This window comes from Haemorhous mexicanus, chromosome 5 (genome assembly GCF_027477595.1).
Source record: "Haemorhous mexicanus isolate bHaeMex1 chromosome 5, bHaeMex1.pri, whole genome shotgun sequence".
NCBI lineage: Eukaryota > Metazoa > Chordata > Aves > Passeriformes > Fringillidae > Haemorhous > Haemorhous mexicanus.
In genome coordinates, this window is record NC_082345.1 from 67247233 (window position 1) to 67266598 (window position 19366).

General features: G+C 36.0%; 1 protein-coding gene across 2 annotated transcripts in view; it reads right to left on the reverse strand.

The window, feature by feature from the left end:
- Positions 1–19366, reverse strand: part of SEMA3A (semaphorin 3A) — a 244878-nt gene that overhangs the window by 20943 nt on the left and 204569 nt on the right. For both annotated transcript variants that reach the window (XM_059847452.1, XM_059847453.1), the window contains 7 exons: positions 16676–16818; positions 15414–15528; positions 15242–15311; positions 14027–14171; positions 8146–8365; positions 2939–3030; positions 209–250 (listed from right to left, as the gene is read on the reverse strand). In XM_059847452.1, the coding sequence (XP_059703435.1) occupies positions 209–250; positions 2939–3030; positions 8146–8365; positions 14027–14171; positions 15242–15311; positions 15414–15528; positions 16676–16818 (827 nt within the window). The remainder of the gene's footprint in view (positions 1–208; positions 251–2938; positions 3031–8145; positions 8366–14026; positions 14172–15241; positions 15312–15413; positions 15529–16675; positions 16819–19366) is intronic.

The window sequence follows — 19366 nt, forward strand, 5'->3', positions numbered from 1 at the left end:
TTTCCACCTTACCAGTAAGTAAAACAAACTAGGCTTTTCCTTTCCCCATGGCATGTCACATTTTCCTGAGAAACTACTGCTGTTTATGTAAAGAGATGGGATGCTGCTGCTGCAATTAATATGTCTCTGCTGACTGCCAAGTTACTGTCTCTAAAAAACAGAGACCAATAAATATTTGAAAGGTATTTAACATTTGTGCACATATTACCTGCTTTGTGGAAATCTTCATTGCTGAAATAACTGTGGGCTCCTAGGGAAAAACAGAGTTAAAATTTAAAATGAGCTATAAACATAAAAATTCTGTTACAATACTTTTTGCACGAGGTAGAAACTCTGAAATTAAACTAGAAACTCCCTAGTAATAGTCCTTCATGTTGTCGTGTGCAGTAGGATAATTTCTAGCTTTAAAGGAATTAGAATGCATGTACATATCTGGATGCATTTTGATTGCTATGTTGATTGTAGATATATAATTTTCCATTATTAACACAGCTTAATTGTGATCACTTTGTCTCTAGTTCCACATCTTGAATTTTTAATCTACACTTAATGCTAAAATTGCATTTCAAGAACTTTCCAGGTAATATGAAAATAATAATGGCTATATGAAAATTCATAGATACTATTTATTAAAGATAAAATAACACTGAAATAAGCAACTCATTTTAAGTATATTGAGATGAAAAACCCCATTCCTATGAAATTTTATTCATAAGAACAAGTTTTAATCCCAACTTTTTAACTGCTCCTCACTATTCACTTATAAAGAAGTTATATGCTTTTTCAGAACATGCAACCAAAATGAGCAAGAGTTTCTTTGCTTTCTGGAATATCATCCATTTAATCAATGTTACAACTTCTAGGTCCAGGTTCTTGGATGTATTTTAATTTTAAAAGTGTGCAACTAATTTTTCATGAACTTTATTCCACCTAGAAATCTGCTATTGATCATACTTTTGATGATCATATTTTGGTTGTATACATTAAGAAAGTGTTAATTAAGCTTTTACAGGTGTATAATTTTCAACGTGCTTATCCTGATTGAATTTGATATGGGTCAGTGGATGGTAAGCATGGACTTCCCTTTACAGAGGGGTTAATAGGCCTTATATTAGAAAACATCAATTAAATGTAACATTTGAATGAAAATTGAACTCATTAGTTTGTTTGCTCAGCTGTTCAGAGAAATATTGCACAAATGGGGTTTGAAGAGGCATTTGTTATCAATGTAACAGATATGAAAGACTTTCAGCTCTGTGGAATTTTAAATGAAAAGCATTGCACTCAGCACATTGCATCTTAAAATCAAAATACATTGTTCATGATGCACATATACTCTTTAAAACTAAAGTAAACTTACATTTGGATGAAGTACTTGTAAAATCTGTTGGAAATTCCCTATTGAAAGATTACTATCTTATACATAACAATTCTGCTTATTCCATTGAAATACATTAATGCCCTCTTTAAGACTTAAATACATGTCTAAAGAGATAATTGAACTTTCAAGTTAATCAGAACACCAAAATACTTCCATGCAATGAAAAAAATACACTTGTAAAGTAAAATTCCGAATTTGAATTTGACATTAACTATTCTACTTCTGTAAAACCTTTCTGAAGTAAAATTATTTCCATGTATTTTCCTTCTTTCACTTTTATATTTTTCTGATCTCCTTTAGCTTGGCACTTCTACCTGTTTCAGGGAAGAGAATCAGATATTATCAACAATTTCCAAATTACCCTGCATTCATGTAATGACTTTTGCATGTATAAAAAGGAAAAAAAAAAACTTGTCTCATTTTCTTCTCATAGTTTCTATGTTAAGAAAGAAATAAAAATGTACCCGAGATTTCTGTCCTCAAAAAACCCCATGGATTGCAAGAACAGGGACACATATTTTTCAGTGGTATCTTGCATTCAGAACAGAGGTTTCTGAGCATGATTGGTACCAGTAACAGCAGGAATGCCTATAAGAAGCTCTGTTCAGCTAGATGGCTGACAGAGACAAGATTGTCTCTGCTCAGAAAAAGAAGGTGAAGGGATGGCAACAGAGTTTGATGAGGACGTGGTGGCTGGGCCAAGGCACGGTCCCTGTCAGCGCAAGACTCTCCTGGCGTGTGCCAGCAGCATCTTCACACTGTCACACCAACCCTGTGCTCCCAGCCAGGGATAACCCCCAGCTGCCTGGAGATGGGGAAGTGGTGCCATAAAACGGCACTGACAGGAAGAGTACCGTGGGGAATGTAAATGATTCGCTGTTGTGTACAAACCACCAGACATCCCTGGGTTCTGTCTGGGAAGTGTTTGAAAGGTTTGCTCAGTGCTGCCTTGCAGAGCTGCCTATGGGATGCTGTATTTTTTAGGTGGCTCAAACAGGAAAAATGGAGAAGATTGATTTCACCAAAAAGTATTAGAGTTAGGGGGTGTTTATGGTGCCTTGTGTGGAACCATGAAAATGAGACCACAAAGTGACTTTTGAAAATATAAACACTTTGTTCCTCAAATCGTTAAGCATAAGAAATCTGCGCAGATCAGTTTAGCCTGATCCTAGTTACAATGTGCTGATAGTCGGAGTAGTTTTGAGAATTGATGCAATTATAAATTCATATATTGCATATCACTGTGGGAGAAAACAGGCAGTGTTCCCAGACCTGCACAGGTAGATATTTAACTCCAGCAACAGCTCTAAGATTCAGAAATACTAATTTACTTTTTAAACGACCAAACAAGAGCCCAGAATGCCATTTCTTTTATCATTAACCTCCAGCTCGCACTGAAAGTTTCAAGGTTTATTTAGACTGGTGTCAGAGTCTCTAAATGAGAAGCTAATTAGAGGGGTATGCCAGGCTATTCCTTGGCTAGACTGCAAGAAGTTGAGTTCGCAGCTGTCCACAGAGAAATCTACAGCCTGACACTTGAAATTTAGCTGCACTTACCCGAAAGACTGTCATTTCTTCCAGCAAGACTTCCTCTAATTCGTGCCAAGTCTCCTTAGGAATTGAAACCACTTTAAGAACTGTTCCAATATCTTGAAAAGGGAAAAAAAAAAAAAAAAAGAAAACGGTTTTCAGGTGCTTAAGATGAATATTTCTGCTTTATATTTCTGCTTTGTAGCAGCCAGAATTTCTTGTAGTATATAATTATTTCACATATAAAGACTATGAAGCTACATATCTCTCAGCATTCATTCAAAAGAACTGCTATTTAAAATAACCTCAGCAAACAATGAATTTCAGTAAGACGTTTAAGTATTTGAATTATCAAAGTGCAACAAAGAAAACACATACTATTATAGTTATTAAGGAATAGACAGGACTGAAATAGTATTTAAGTGACAGTAAAATATGACAGATTCATGATGGGGGAAAGAAATGCTCTAAATTTACCCAGATGTGTTTTATAGTCCATGTTGAATATGATTTTTCTTTCTAAAAATGCATGTGAAGATACTGCAGTATGGCTATAAAACCATCTGGACAAACGTTCTTAGACAGATGAAGCTGTTAGGTCTCTTAAGTACCTGCGAACTTCCCTGTGTCAAACAAAGTACCTAAGATGTATAAGCCCCTTAAGGCATCCATATTTCTCTGTATGTAAGATGCTGGTTCTTCACAGAGGGGTGAAAAGCATACAATTTGTGCCTTTGGTTTAGAAATAGGCGTGTGCCAGCATTTTAATATTATATCAAATTACATTTTTTTAGTTTTGCAACAAGCTTTGAAATTAACAAGGCCAGCACTGGAAATTCCAGAGCCACAGCCTTCGGTTTTGTGAACATGGTTGAGACTAAAGACCATCTCTGTTATTCAGCTTCTGCATCTGTAATTTATTTCTTTGTTTCTACGAACACAATTTCCAGGAAACAACAAAAACACAAAGAACCATTTCTGGGTTGGCACACATCACTGCAGACTCTCTGAAATGGAAACAATCTGTATGCGACTTTTCTTTTTAACCAGCCAAGTGTAGTGCCATGTAAATGTATCACAGGTAGAATAACTATGTCCCTAAGGACTCTTCATGTGGCACATCCTACAGCTTCAATGGTTTAGGAAAACACAAGGCATTTTAAGTGGATAAAATTAAAAAATAAAATAACTATAAAGGTTGACATTCTTAAAACAAGAATTTAACCATCAATTACACAAAAGCATATATATATATATATATATATATATATATATATATATATATATACACATTTTATAAGTATGTATAGTTTGTGGGTGTTAGCTGAAATTTCTGAATAAAAAGATGACAATTCTACTTCTGTATCTAAAATACACATAAAACTGAGACAAAGAGATCGCATGCATTAGAAATGTTTTTACAGGGTAACTGACTTAAATGCTATTGTTTCAATAAGAAATTTCTTGTACTTAACTTCTGCATATGATTTTATATTTAAATATTCTAGAAAACCTGGATTATCCTGTAGAACTGAGATTTTTCATTTTTTCCATCTGCTTCCCTGTAAGCAGATGTTGGTTTCTAGATATATATTTTTGGAATTTTAGAAAGATGCAATTTCTTTTCCCCTGGAATATGTACATCACTGTTTTCTTTCATTAGCCACAAATTCATATATTCTTATAAAAAACACAAACCAACAGTTATTTCTTAAAGCAACAACAAAGCAAAGCACATCTTTCTTTTTATTTAGGAATCTACATGAACAAATTAAGCTAGTAAAATATACTAGATAAGTGGGTTTTGATTGGTTTTCATTATGGTGGGTACTACTCTTTGACCATATTTAAAACAAGAAATATTGAGAATGTTACAGAACAAATGCAATATAAATTTTTAAATAATAAGAAAACAACCCACATTTCTACTACAGAGTAATTCAGAATGACAGAAAATCTAACAGTAGTTAGATTTGTAATTTAATTGATGAGTTAATTTCCTTAATTATCCTGATAACATGATGACTGTGGTTTTGAGGAAAATATATTTTATGGGCAAAGAACAGAGAACTCTGACATAATAAACATAACAGTGTAGCAAAGTGTCACAACTCTATTCTGTGCTGGACTAGGGCTGTCCTCAGTCCCAGCCCATCAAATGCCATATCCTAGAAATAAAGGGAGATTTTTCATAAAGCAGACTGAGTGGGCATTGAGCAGACACAAGTTTCCCATAATGTTGTTTCAACAAAAGGTCAGACTTTTAAGTGGCTCCTGCAACAATTACAGTTGCCTGATCTCTAGAAAGCCTCTGAGGTCAAAGATACACTGAGTTAATCACTGTGGAGACTCTGGTCAGGCCACAGGTACCAAAGTGGAGCTTTATCTGACTTCTACATCAAGTTTTACAGAGTAGTATTTCAAACAATTTCACACAAACAGAATCAGGCATCTCCTTTAGGATCAATAGGCTCTGCTTAGGAAGATAAGATTACTGTTATTAATTGGCTTTACTGACAGAGGTACTTTAACTGTGCCAAAGGATGCCAAACATTAGACCATCAGGATATGCATGAAATCCTGTTTTTTCTGATTACTTTCAAGCACACTGATAGGATTTTATTTTCATTGTGAAACACACTGGTACAATCAGAGTGGGAAAGAAACTGCTCAGCTCAAGATTTCCCCCACAGGAACGGAAAATGTGACCACACTGGATGGCTATTAATTATGTTGTGTTCAATTATCATCAGTTATTCAATGAAAAGGGAAAAAAAAGTATTTCTTCAACATAGTGCAGTTCAGCAGCACATGGGAATAATGTAGATTGCTCTAACAGCAATGGGAAAATACAGAGAAATATTATCTAATCTGATGGGACAGACCTGCACAGAAAAACCCAGTCATAACCCAGGGAGCATAATTCTGGTTTTGTCATAGGTTCAGATCACCAAGTGAGAAAATGGACTGTGACTGGAGTCCCTAATCTGCTTCCCAGTTAGTTCTTTGCTTGGGAAGAAGTAATACATGCTGATTGTGTATCTGTTCGTGATTCCTCTGACTCTGAGCAGCTGGCTCAGGGCAGCTCTCTGGCAGAAGGCAGACAGGGCCTCAGTGCTGCCTCTTCACCTTTCCCCCCACGTGGAAGACACCTTTTCCTGATTCTGAAAACCACAATAAGGACAGTGAGCTCAGAAGAACATGAAGCAGTTTCTGTGCTCCAGCTCCAGGCACGAGTGTTGTAATGCCTGTTCTTGTCCCATGAGGGTATGACCTCCTGGTGGAAGAAGAATGGCTTCTGCAGGCAAAAGTAGTATTTCAAAAAATAATGACACTCTGCACTTAGAAAGACAGGATTTTAGTGCTGAAATATCTTTTGGTAAGTGCAAGTAATAATGTTCATCACTTTTCTTACAATTTGTGGACAGAGCTATCACCAGCATTGGATGAAATCCTGAGCATTTACCACACACCTGAATATTAGTAGTTTAGGAAAACCCTAAACTCAGAAGGAAAAATTATCATTTAGGTTCTTTTAGAGGGAGATCTTGCCTGACTGATTTACCTAAGAACTTCTAGACATAATACCTAAATAACCAGTGTATGCAATGATAACCTAGAATCTGTAGCTCAGTTTTAAGCAAATCTTCCTGCACTGCCTGAAACAGACAGGATCTTCTGTCTCACTTTTCATATTACACTAACAGCAGTCTTGAGTACAGTGAATCTCTGGAAGTTTATGCTTTCCCTTGCAGAAACCAATGCATGTTTCTTAGCCCACAGGCCAGACTTTGGAGAGTTAAATGCCACCTCTTTTGCTCAAGAAATATACTTAAATAAGTTCCTTATGTCTGTTCAGCATCATACCATGTATGCCACTAATTTGTTTTTTTGTGGGCCAAATCAGGTCATAGAGGACTTGTTGAAAGGCACCAAGCACTGTGAATTGTGGATGGCATTGAAGTCTCTAATGTGTGATGGAAAATATATATGTAATGTAAAATCATATGAAAATATTGTCAATGTTTTATGCAAGAATATACTGTAGCACTGGTATCTAATAACTCCGTTTACAGCTTTGAAGTGTTTTAACCCTTCTTGCAGAGCTGTGTTTTCTGCAGTAAGTTCTGAATTGTTATGCTTGCACTGTGTTTGGTACACAAAGCTTCAACAGTTCTCAGTTTACTCATAATATATTTCAGGCATCAACATGAAAGAGATCTTACATTTATTGCTTTGGAAATCTGACCCCAGGTTTGGAGTACCAGAAGTGTATTTAAAGTATGTAAAAAGTTGGACTGTTATAAGACAGACATAGAGGTATTTTTTTGGTCCAATGCTGAAAAGAAGCAGTAGGGTTTGATTTGGTTTGGCTTCACAATGCCAATGTCTAATTACTAGTAATTATGTTCAGTAGAAGTTTAAAATACTTTTATTCAACATAACTGAAACATCAGCCAACTGATGTAAAGCTTTCATAGATGAAGAAACAGATCCACAAGATCCAACTGATACTCAACAGAGTTTTGAAACCACTGAATTTAGGAAAATGCATATCAGCTAATTTTTGGACACTCTTCTCATTATTACCTTTCCTGAAAAAATGTCTTTTCTGAGTCCATATTTACACTTCTTGAGGATGCCTAAGCTGTATGATTCTGCAAATGCTTTGGAAAGGATATCATCTTTCTATTTGAATACCAGCTCTTCTGAAAACACTCCATTTGTGCCAGATATCTTTATCTTAAGTAAAATTATGCAACCTCTTGGCTGAAGGGCTGAGCATCTTAAGGCAATGCTTGAAATACTTGAAAGGTACAAAAGATTTTTACCATACCTGGATATTTGCCTCATTCACATTAATACTTTTTATGCTGCATTTCAAAATGGGTACCTCAAACCCCTCATTTTAATACTAAATTATAATTAATAAGGCAAGACATTTCTAATAAAAATCCCTAATAGCAGTAGTTGGAAAGAGTGTGGTTTGATCTTAATCCAGATGGCAAAGCTCCTGAAGAATTAAGCTGTGCAGGCTGCGGCCTGAACCTGTAACATTGGATGCTTGTAACAAAGACCTCCCCACATGCACAGTTTTGGGTCCAGCCCCAAATTTTCACATGTTTACACCGTTCTTCAGTCAATGCTCTGTCTTCCAGAGTATGAATTTTTATCTGCTTTAGGTGTCCATCAATCCTGGAGGAGCATTACAGTGTAGATTCTAGACCTCTCACCTGTGCCAATGAACATCACATCATACTGGCCATCTTCTGCCTCTACCCGATCTACCACGATCTGTGTGAACTGGTAATCCACATCTGTTTTGATCATGATGGGACGGTTGTTGATGGGGAATACTGGGTTGTACATGGCAGGATGACTTCTGGCAAATGTGATAACTTCATCAGGAAGGTCCTTGGTGGAATCAAAACCTCCAAATGTTTTACTGGGACACTAGGAAAAAAAAAAAAAAAGGAAATGTTTTACATTTTATTATTTATCATCCCATCTACAGCAGTCTATAATTAAATATGTCAGGGAATCTAAGTGTTTTGTGACAGGCAGCAGGTCTCTATTTTTTTAACTTATTTTGGATTTAAACCAATTTGGTTAACAGAATGCAAATGATCCTCATACATAACTTTTCTTATTCCTTTTCAGTGCAAAAGGCTTTTAAATCCAGTTGTGATTAGTATTAGTTTTTAATTGTCAGAAGGAAGAAATCCTGAAGTATCTAAATCATTTAATACAAGGCAAGCAATTAAATTTGGTTATGTATACAACAAAAAATTAATTAATTATGCCATTTTGAGAAATGATATTCACTTCCAAAAAATTTAAAAGGTTTATTAAAACCTTATCAAAAATACAACAGAAGACTGAATAGAGAAAATATTATGGCTCCAGGGGCAGAGGATCTTTCCCACCATGTGCTCATCCACATAATGGATGTTCCACCTTTTAACCCATTAGCCCCTCCCAAAGGTCTGTCCATTGACTCCTTCTTTGCGCTCCAGTGGTGGAGTTTGCTTCCTTAAATCTTGATTGGAGGTCAGATGTTGCCATGGCAACAAGCCAACCCTGCCCAAATGTCCCAAACCCAGGCCCCCCACTGATAACAATGCAAGGGGGGGTTAAAACATAATTCTAAGTCTATAAAACTTCTCTTAACACATATACATATTTGTCTCTTAATTGTGAGAGCCAACCATCGCATTACTCATCTGTCACGCCATCACCTTTGTTTCAAAGTACTGTCTTCAGAAGTTGACTGGAAGTCCAAATTGCTATGTGAGGAGCCAAATCCTTAAATCCTGGGACAATGCCCTGTTCTACTGACTTTTCAAACCCCTGCACGTCTCAACAACTCTGTGTCCTCCATGTAGTCCTGATAATGTGGATCCTGTTACCCTAAATCATATCTAGTGAGTCATGTCTTAAATGTATCCTTTTTTCCTCCCCTCTGATTCTAAAGAAAGCCTTCAGTGAGTGATACTCATTGTACTGTCCATGTGAACTCTTTGGTGAGAGGATCTCATTATGGACCTGAAGTAACTCCTCGCTGTCTTGCACAGCTGGTGCAGGAACAGCTGGTGTCCCATTGGGATGAATCTGGTCACAGAAAAAAGTCACTTTTCTCCTGTATATACCCAAGGGTGGGCCAGACATTTTTGCCTCTCATCTGTGAGAACCACAGGGTTCTACTTCTCACATTTAGCTGATGTTCTCCCACTGTAAGCAGAAACCAGAGGCTTCTGGAAAGGAGAGGTAAGACCATGGTGTTCCTAGCCACAAAAGTATTCCTCCACTTTCAGCTATTACATATCCCCATCAGGAGACTCAAGAACTGTGGCTGACCTCCACCATTTGCCCTCATCTCTTCTGTAGAACTGGTAAGTATTTCATGAAAAGTTATATTTAACATTAACATAAGTATATTAGTTCTGTTGAATGGGTGAAGGAAAAGAGCCACAATGACACCAAGTCAATGACACTTGTCAAAGACCTTGGGGACCACAACTGTTGTTCAGATAACTCTTGAAGACAAAACACTGAATCCCAACTGAAATGAATTATTTTGTAGTTTTTGACCTTCAAATATAAACAACTGGTGTTAAAATGCCAGAGATAATTTGCCCTTCATACCCAGGTATAAAATACCTTCCAATTAAATTAAAAACCTAGCGGACAAGAGCATATTAAGGAAGAATCCAGACCTTGCAGGATGCTCAAGAGAAGAAATCAATTGTCTTTGCTATCACCTTGATCCAAATTATTAATAATTCAACAGAAATGAAATTTAAAAATCAATGTCAAAAAAAGTAGTTGCTGTACTCAGCAAAGGGCCACTTCCAGCATGGACATATAAAGTGCAAATTGTCCCTTGCGGGCATATTTGTTAGTAAGCAAATTCCATATTTGTTAGTAAGCAAATTCCATATTTGTTAGTAAGCAAATTCTGTTTGTATGGAAGGTAAGAGAGGAGAGAAGAATAATTGATTAAGGCATGTGGAGCAGACAAAGCAGAAAGCAAATTAGCTATTTTATTTTTTCAAGATTTTTTTAACCTTTTTCTTCTTATTATATGTTGTTGCTGTTTTGTACAAAAATATTATGAAGAGAAAATCAGATGGACTTTTCATGATTATTGAGCAAACCATTCTCTGTCTCAAAAATAGTGTTTCAAATGCTACATTTAAGTTTGCTTTGCCTCTCAATTAATATTCTAGCTACAGTTCAATACTAATTACTTGGATTAATTAGATAACAATTAATTAGATAATAGCTGTAAAGTACTCTATGCATAAAAATCACTACAAAAGAAGTAAGTATTGTTAATTGCAGCTGGGCAAACACTGAAAAAAATACTAAATGAGTGTTCATTTTAATTTTAGGCAAATGAATTTCAGCTGTGTTTCAACTGCTTGAATATTTTCTTTCTGGCTCATTTTCTAACAAAGGATTTTACTTGCAGCAATATGAAACAATCTCCCGAGGGAAATGGTCACAGCACCAAGAGTGCCAGAGCTCAGGAAGCATTTGGACAATGCTCTCAGGCATGGGGTGTAACTCTTGGGACTGTTCTGTTCAGAGCCAGGAGTTGGACTCACAGACCCTTGTGGTTCCCTTCCAACTCAGGATATTCAATCATTCTATGGACCAAGATATACTTTGCACAGAAATTTCATAAAACTAGAATTAGAGTAATAATTCTGTGTGTTTGAGCAAGACTCTCAATTCTAAGACCCCTATTATTCCTTGGATCCCCTGCTTTTCTGAGAATAAAAAAATTACTGTGACCCTGTGTCTTTACATGTGAAGTTTATAGTGCATTACCAGGACTAGGCCCAGTAAGGAATCCAACAGAACAAATCAGTATCTACATTTTGGTCGGAAGAAAAAGCTCTTTGATCATAACTCTTGGTGCCATGAAGCAGAGACAACCTGAGCTCTGTAGCTGAATTCACAGAAAGTCAGAAAGGAATTCGGGATGAGCTACCTGAGTATACTTTAAAAGAGTTTAAAAAAGGGAAAAAAAAAAAAAAAGAGAAAACCAAGTCCTGTAGATCTCACAGGAAAAATTCTGGCAATTTCTTTGTTGCATGTGAAGCTGATGCAGAATTGTTTACAAAGCTTTCTGGTTTTTCAAAAAACATTTACTTTCCTTTTCTTTTACTCATACTGGGCAAATCACCAGAGGTTCCAGAAGTTTACTGGCACCTCACCTTTTAAATTCCTGAGATAATTCAGAACTTTTTAACTGCAGTGCAATCTGGAAATGAATTACTCTAACATCAGGTTTTTTCCTCCCATCTCTTTCTGCATTTCTTGGAAAAGGAGTCCAAAGGTCTGACATCTGAGGAACTTCAAAAATCTTTTTCTTCTTTATTCTCAACAGATCTTCAAATCATTAAAACACACACCACTTTATAAACAAAAAGCTTCTTTCCAGCCAGACATGCACCTCATTTTAAAATTCAGTTTTATCCTATTATTACAACAGAATTATTTTAGCTACTGTGAAGGCAGTCCTCTTTTTTTAAAGTGGCAGAACCCAGGATTAGAGTCCTGGCATTGTGCTAGGACAAACTGCTGGCCTCAGCTACTCTAACAACATTTACAGTGGCATGGCCTCCTGCACTACATCTGTGGGGCTAAGCAGACCTGGAAAATTTGGGATTACATTTGATTTTAGGCAAGAAAACATCTTATGGTGGAATCTGAACATCTTTGCACTTTGTGAATCTTAAGAAAAGCATTTTATAATGAAATCGTAAAGGTAAACTCCATTCTGATAGGGTAGCAGAAATAGAAGTATCTGTAACCTAACTGCATTTCCTTAATCTGACAAAGGCTCTGGTGTCTTAGCTCACTTTGCCACTTAAGGGCTGGGTTCTGGCCCTTGTTTTTCTGCTTGTTCTGGGGAAGTTGATCAAGTTATTCTTTTCTCATATGCACTCAGATCAAGACCCTCAGAGAAGCTGTGGAGTAACCCCAGGCAGAACTGAGGTCAGAACTCTGTCTCAGGACACAAAGTGCCAGTGTCAAGAGCAAATATTTGAGTTGTGTATTTAGAATCTCAACAGAGCTGTGTCTGATCTCTGCAGAGGAATGAATGCAGCAGAGTCTGTGTGCAGCAGTCAGTTCTTTATCTCAGTCTATTTCTGTAATAGAAACATGCAACATTCCTCTTTGTCCATAGTTCTACATAATATCTAGTATCTGGTTTTGTTCAGAAAGGTTAATTGAAACTGCAATCAAAGAGGAGCATAAAGGAACAGAATAATGAACATTAAGTCTGTTAAACTGAAAAGGTGAGAATAGCTATACAAGAAATACCAAAAATATCTACTCATTCACATTTTCTAGAGTAGTAACACAATAGAACTTCAAAAAAAACCCCAACTCCCTGACATAACAGAATTAACTGTAATAAGTGGGGAAAAAAAGCTTCACCATCAGATGAGAAATGAAACCTCTTTTATGCTGCATAGCTGATATTTTAACTCTGGAAAAAATTACAAATTCCTTTAGTCACAGCAAAGGAGTGAGGAGTGCTGAGGAATCCAGCTGTCAGGGAGCCACTGTTTTCTTTTACTTAGGAAGTAATTTTCATTAGCTGAGCATATATATCAGTTGAAAGATCAGATTTGAAAGGACAATTTCAAACATCCCAGAGAAAAGTAGAAAATATGATCAACTAAAGAAGCAAAGTTATTCCTTTTGCAAGGTTATTTCCTAACCTTCAAAATTATTTCTTTGGTGCCATATATATAAGAGGACTTTGAGAAGAATGTTGTTGACATACATAATATTTACACATATACATTTTTATGTATACATGTGTACATATATTTGTAATCTTCTGCAATGACAGTTCTCAACATAAATGGGCCAAGCTGACATATGCAAGCTAAGGAGCAAGCCAAATGTATACAATTAATGCTTGTTTCATAAATGTCCCATTTCCTCAGACTACTAGAAATTTCAGAGGCAGTTAAATATTTCTAGAATGTGATGATATCAGATGAAATATGGATGTTTTATATGGATTGATATTTTACTCATTTATAAACCAGAAACAGAGAATCAGGTAAAACAAGATATTTTTTAAAATTCCCAATGGAAGTTATAAACTATTGTAGTCACTCTATCATCTGTTGCAGAAATATCTGTTTTACTGTCCTAGATTTAATGTTGACTGAAAATTCCTAACAGTGAGGCAAATCCTCTGTTTTCCATTCATTTTCACAAAGAATGGCTCAGTCAGCCAATATTTGAAAAAAAAACCAAATTCCAAGGAAAGCATAATACAATATAATTTATGAAACACTTGACTTTCAGTAAAATTCTCCAGCCATTACCAAGACTTCTTTTGAAGTTGTGAATATGAATGCCAAAATTAAAATCCAGATGAAGTTGTTACAGCAGTTTCATATGTTACAAGAAAATCAGTACATTTTGGACCTGGAAGAACTGCTAGTTTTCCTTTCTGCCACTCTATCCAATTCGTTATCTGAGTAAGTTTCTTTCCTGGATCTCAGCTCAAGGACCATGTCATGTGTGAAAATATCTTCCACGTTTTTCCCAGTTCAGATTCCTTGGGGTACTTACAGTGCCTGGCCGTGGGTATGGCACTCGCCCTTGGTAGGGAACCCACTGGTAGTTGGGGCCATCTCGGTGGGCGTAGGGACCAAGAAACACCCTCCTGACATCAGTCATGCTGTACATACACACTGCTGACCCCTTGAAGATATTACTGAAAAAGAGGGGAGAAGAAATCAAATCAGTTTCTTTAAACTATCAGTCGATTTAATCAAGTGCTAAGCTATGGGAATAGCAGCTTGATGCTTTCTAATTTATTGCATGTGATGATTATCAAACCTCTGACATGCTCTCAGAGCAATCCTCACTCACCTCCTCTGAAAGTTCAGCAAAACTGATATGATCTCCCAGACATTTTCCTTAGCAGATGGCTGCTATTTCACTATTTAAAACATCTTGTCCCCAGAAGGCCAAAGCCCAAATTTGAGTAAATTTCAGTAAGGCTTTCCCTAGAGAACTATTCAATTTTTTTCCTACACTCTACATTTTTCTACTTTTTTTAGCAGTCATTTCCATCATTTGAGCAGCACAAGCACAAACTTCAGTGCTGCTTCTTACCCTGACATTTTTTACAGAAGGCAGAAAGGACTTGTAAATCTCCCTCTTCTGTGCCTGGTATCACTAGAAACATTCTTTCTGTTTAGAAACTAAAACTTGTTTCCTTCATAGACAAATGTGGCAATACAACCAGTACTGTAAACTCTCCTCAGGCCAAAGCTACAAGGATATTTTGTTCTTGGTGAAAGCACAATGTAACAAAAACATTCACGTCTCAGTTACATGTGATTCAATAACAGAACCTTTGAAAGATCATTAGACTTTCTAGATTTCAGCAATATTTTTTATTAATATCTCCTTGACTAGCCAATTTCTCACTCCACAGATTTCCTATTTTACACTGCCCCCAAACAAGTTTATTTATGCTTGCATTCATTTGCCAAATCTGTGTGAAAAGGGCTACAAGTGTTGATCCCTGCTTTAAAAAGTCAATTCAATGGCAAGGACAGCCTGAGAAACTGATAGTCTTTTTGTTTGCTAGCTTCAGGGTGATGATGTACACTGCTCATAAGAAAGAAACCTAATTCATTACTTCTTACTGACATTGACTTCTAAGTTCAAAGGTTAAGAAAATTTTGTCTTTTTTAAAAACACTTTTAACAAAGAGACCTCTCTAAAACCAGCCACCACCCACGTTTCCATGCAAGAAAATTATATGCTCTGTACCTGGAAGTTGTAAACACTCCATAGACTATTGGATTTTTAGGGTCTTTTGAGTTCATTAGGAACACATCCTCTGTAACGACAACAAGAAAAAGAAAATAAAAGAAAATCAGGTTAAATTCATGCAGGTAATACCTGAAGACATTTCTATATTCCAGCCATTTCTGCCACTTACGTAGTTCATCAAAGTGAGTGTCAATGCCATTGGGTCCTGGCACAGAACAAATCAGACGTGCTTTGAGGAAAGTTGTCCATTTGTTAACAAGGCTCCTGTGTCCACCAAAGTCATTCTAATAACACAAGTGTTTTGCATTAATATTTAGCAACAATCTTTGTTTAAATATCAACAGAGTACAGAGAAAATATAGTAAATAAAATGACGTTTAGAGAAAACAAGAGAGAACAATTCACTCTCTGTGTACAAAAGCAATATTACGTTGCAAAGACACAAAATCTGAATTATTTTTATTTTACACTGACTGTGTCATATTTCATACTAGTCCATAATTTAAAAACAGAAACCCTCAAATCTCTTTTAATAACTTTATACATGTTCGACACTGGGAACAAAGAAACTGGCAGAATATCTTGCTCCAAAGCTCCAAATCTGCCATGTCCTGGAAAAGCTGAAGATGCTTATTATGCTTAACTGGGTAGCAACAAAGTAGAATTTAAACTTGCAATGGAACAAAGTAGACAAGAATGCCATCACAGTGGGATCAGCTGTACAGCCACAAAACCTAGAAACAAAGGGCCACAGGGACTTCATACTTGTGGGGTAGTTGGTTTAAAAGTAGGAACCTCTGAATTCAAGGAGGTAAATTGAAGTTGTGCTTAAGGATTAACAGAAAATCTTACTGTAAACACCACAGTTGCCAAAGGTACAACATTTTTCAATAAAATTTCATTAGCAGAAATGTTTCTGGAAGTCTGTCAGAAAACCATCTGGGCGTTTATCAGTGTGGGCAAATGATTCATCTTGCAGTCACTAAGGGTCTTTGGAATGGCTGCCCATTTCTACAGCTAACCTCAAACAAACATTTTGCTGTATCTTCCTTTGCCCCTGTTTTAAAGATTTTCACTAATGTGGGAATGGAAAGGTATTAACACTTAAAAAGTAAATTCTTCAAATGTTTTTGGCCTACCTGGAAGTATCACATTTCCTGTAAAGGACTTTCTTTTGCAGTCACTTTTTAAGCCTCAGAAGATACCTACGACTTTTTAAACTAAACATCATAGTTTGTGAAGTTTCCCCCCAAAAAAGAACTGAATGCTATTCATTTCTGTATGTCATCCCCACACTATTTTTCTCTTGGGATGACCCCTGCTTTAGTACAATTCCAATGTTAATATTGAATAGTTCACAGGCAAGAAAGTGCAGTTTCTAAAATTGCTTGCAAGTGCATTCAGTATCACACCAAGAATTCATCATCTGACCTTGCAGATCTGCCCTATTCTGGCATGAGTGGCTTTTCCAGTGTGCTCTCCATCAATTGCATTTTCACGGAAGAAGAAGTAGATCTTGTCATCTTCTGGATTGTCGCTCTCCGGTATCAGGTGAGCACTGACAAATCTGGGATCTGAGAAGACAATGCCATTGTGCACATTACTGCTCCATGAACTGGATCACTTCTCTTCCTCACATAAATGAACTGTCGCTTTTCTTCCCAAGACCCACTCATTGCATCCCATGGCAAGTATTTCTATATTAGGTATATCATCACCTGCTAATACATGACAGGTATTTACATTCCTCTTATTTTTAATACAGAGAGGTGTTTGCTACAGGTATTTAATGAACAAATCTTAACTTTATTATTGGAGCAATTAAATGTTTATGAAATCTCTTTAAAAATGTTTGTATAACATTACAGCACGGTTTCATTATTCCATGTATTTATTACTGACATTTTTCTTGTTCTTTGCATGTCTGAGCTTTGGTTAATCTTTCTGTATAAGTCACAATTAAAATGAAATAATTATGGAGACAAATGTAAAGTTCTCATTTTAGCAATTAAAAAAAATTACATCTAGAAAATTGTTAGTGCATTAGTGTTAAAAAAGTTAAGTTGAAACCCACATTTTGACTGATACTACCTTCACATGATACCCCAAATTCCCAAATTTTTGTCTTATTTTCAGAAGAGAAATATATTTTAGAATTTCTACTCAAGTTGTTGAAATACTTTGTCTTTCCATTTTTGTAAAATATTATTTTTACATACATAAACTTTATTTCTTAACGATTAGAGTGACAACTTTATTTGGTGGTAAAAAAGATACATCAAGAAGTGAAAATACATATAATGTGGAAATACTGATGAGCCACATAAAAAATATTGTAAAGAAGTTTTGGCAGAGAGAATTTTATAGAATTCATATCAATAAATTCATACCAGTGGTGCATCTGGCTCATTGCTGTATTTTACAGAGATACTTCAGCTGGTATCTTTCACTATATTTGGAAAAAGAAGGCATATCCAACAGATTTACCAATCTGTTTTATAACCATTCTACATCCTGCTGGGATAATTAACTGTAGAAGAACTATATTTAACTACTCAGAGTCCTGGTCCTATGTGAAATTGTAAGCTGTTTTAGTGTCTGTATTAACAGACAGCATTTTCAGTGTATATTTATTGCTATATAGTCATGGAAATAATGAACTTTGCTATGTTTTGCCAGTTTGCACTAGCTGGCCTGTGCAAACAATTGCCTTATTAAGGATGGCAGTGTTTTTAAGCAACATACTTTGACAGGTTACGTACACAGAAGTTTAGATGTTTCTATTATATGAATATATACAGCATAATTTTGTGTGTATGTGTGTGTATTATCACGTACTCTGTGTGTATATATATGTATTTATTCTCATGTATTTGTGTGTGGAGGTGCATACATGTATATATTCAGATATAAGTACAGAAGGATGACTCTACTGGCTCGGACCAAAGTTCACTGAGATCAATACACAATCCCTAAGATTGTTCAGAAGTAATTATTCGAGAGAAGAAAGAATATGGTGATTAAAAATAATACTCTCCAAGAAGAAAGTCCTTCCTTCAACTGTTTTCAGTGTAGCTTTGCTGCTTCTGTGTCCTTAGTTAACTCTCAATAGACTTTCAATCCAGTCATCTGTCTAGTTTCTTCTTGAACCCATGCACATTTCCAGAACTCAGAATGTCCTTTTGGAATTTGTTCCTCACCTACACAATGTAATGAACTAAAATTTACTTCTGTTTTTTGTTTTGAACATTGATCTTAATAACTTGATTTGGTTCCTCTCAATTCCTGTATTGGAAAAATGCTCAGTGATCAAGATGTGGATGAAATATGCTCTTTAACAAGGGCTGGAGCAATTTTATTTGTTGAATTCTCTATTGCAGTTTTCCTTTTTTCTTTTTCTTTTTTTTAAAATTCTATTAATTTCTAGCAGTTAATATGGATTTGACAGCTCCTAAACAGAAATCTGAAATTGTCCTGGAATTTACGTGCCATAACCCCAGAATCTCACTCTTCATTGGTGGTGCTCTGTCCATAGCCCATTCTTTTATCTGTGAAGATAGACACACTCTCCTCATGGTTTTCCCCATGGTTTATCACTACATCATTCATCAAAAATAATTTAATTTGTCATTTGATTGCTTAGCTACCCAGTTGCATTAAGATTCTTTTGTGATCCTTCACAGTCTTCCCTTGTCTCATTCTGCTAAATAACTTAGGTTCATGTGAAAAAAAACAACCTCTCATTCAACCTCTTTTTCAGGTTATTTATGAACGTGTTGAACAACACAGGCCACAAAACAGATCTCTGTGAAACTGTGTCTACCTCCTATTGTCTCTTTAAATAAACATTTCTAGACATCTGAGAACGTGAAAAATCTGAGATCTTAAGCTCTCCACCCCAAACCCCAGTAATGCAAGCTATTAAATGTCCTTCCATACTTCCTAGTGTGCATTTAATAGCCTTCAAGTAACACTGACACGAGACCCAATATAAATAATATCTCAACTGTTTTTTATGCAATATACTAGGGCTTTGCATGCAACTTGAATCTCAAGAAACAAGAGTTACAGCTTGAAAATTTCTGCACTGCACTAGGGAAGAATCCATCAGAGAAAGAGGAT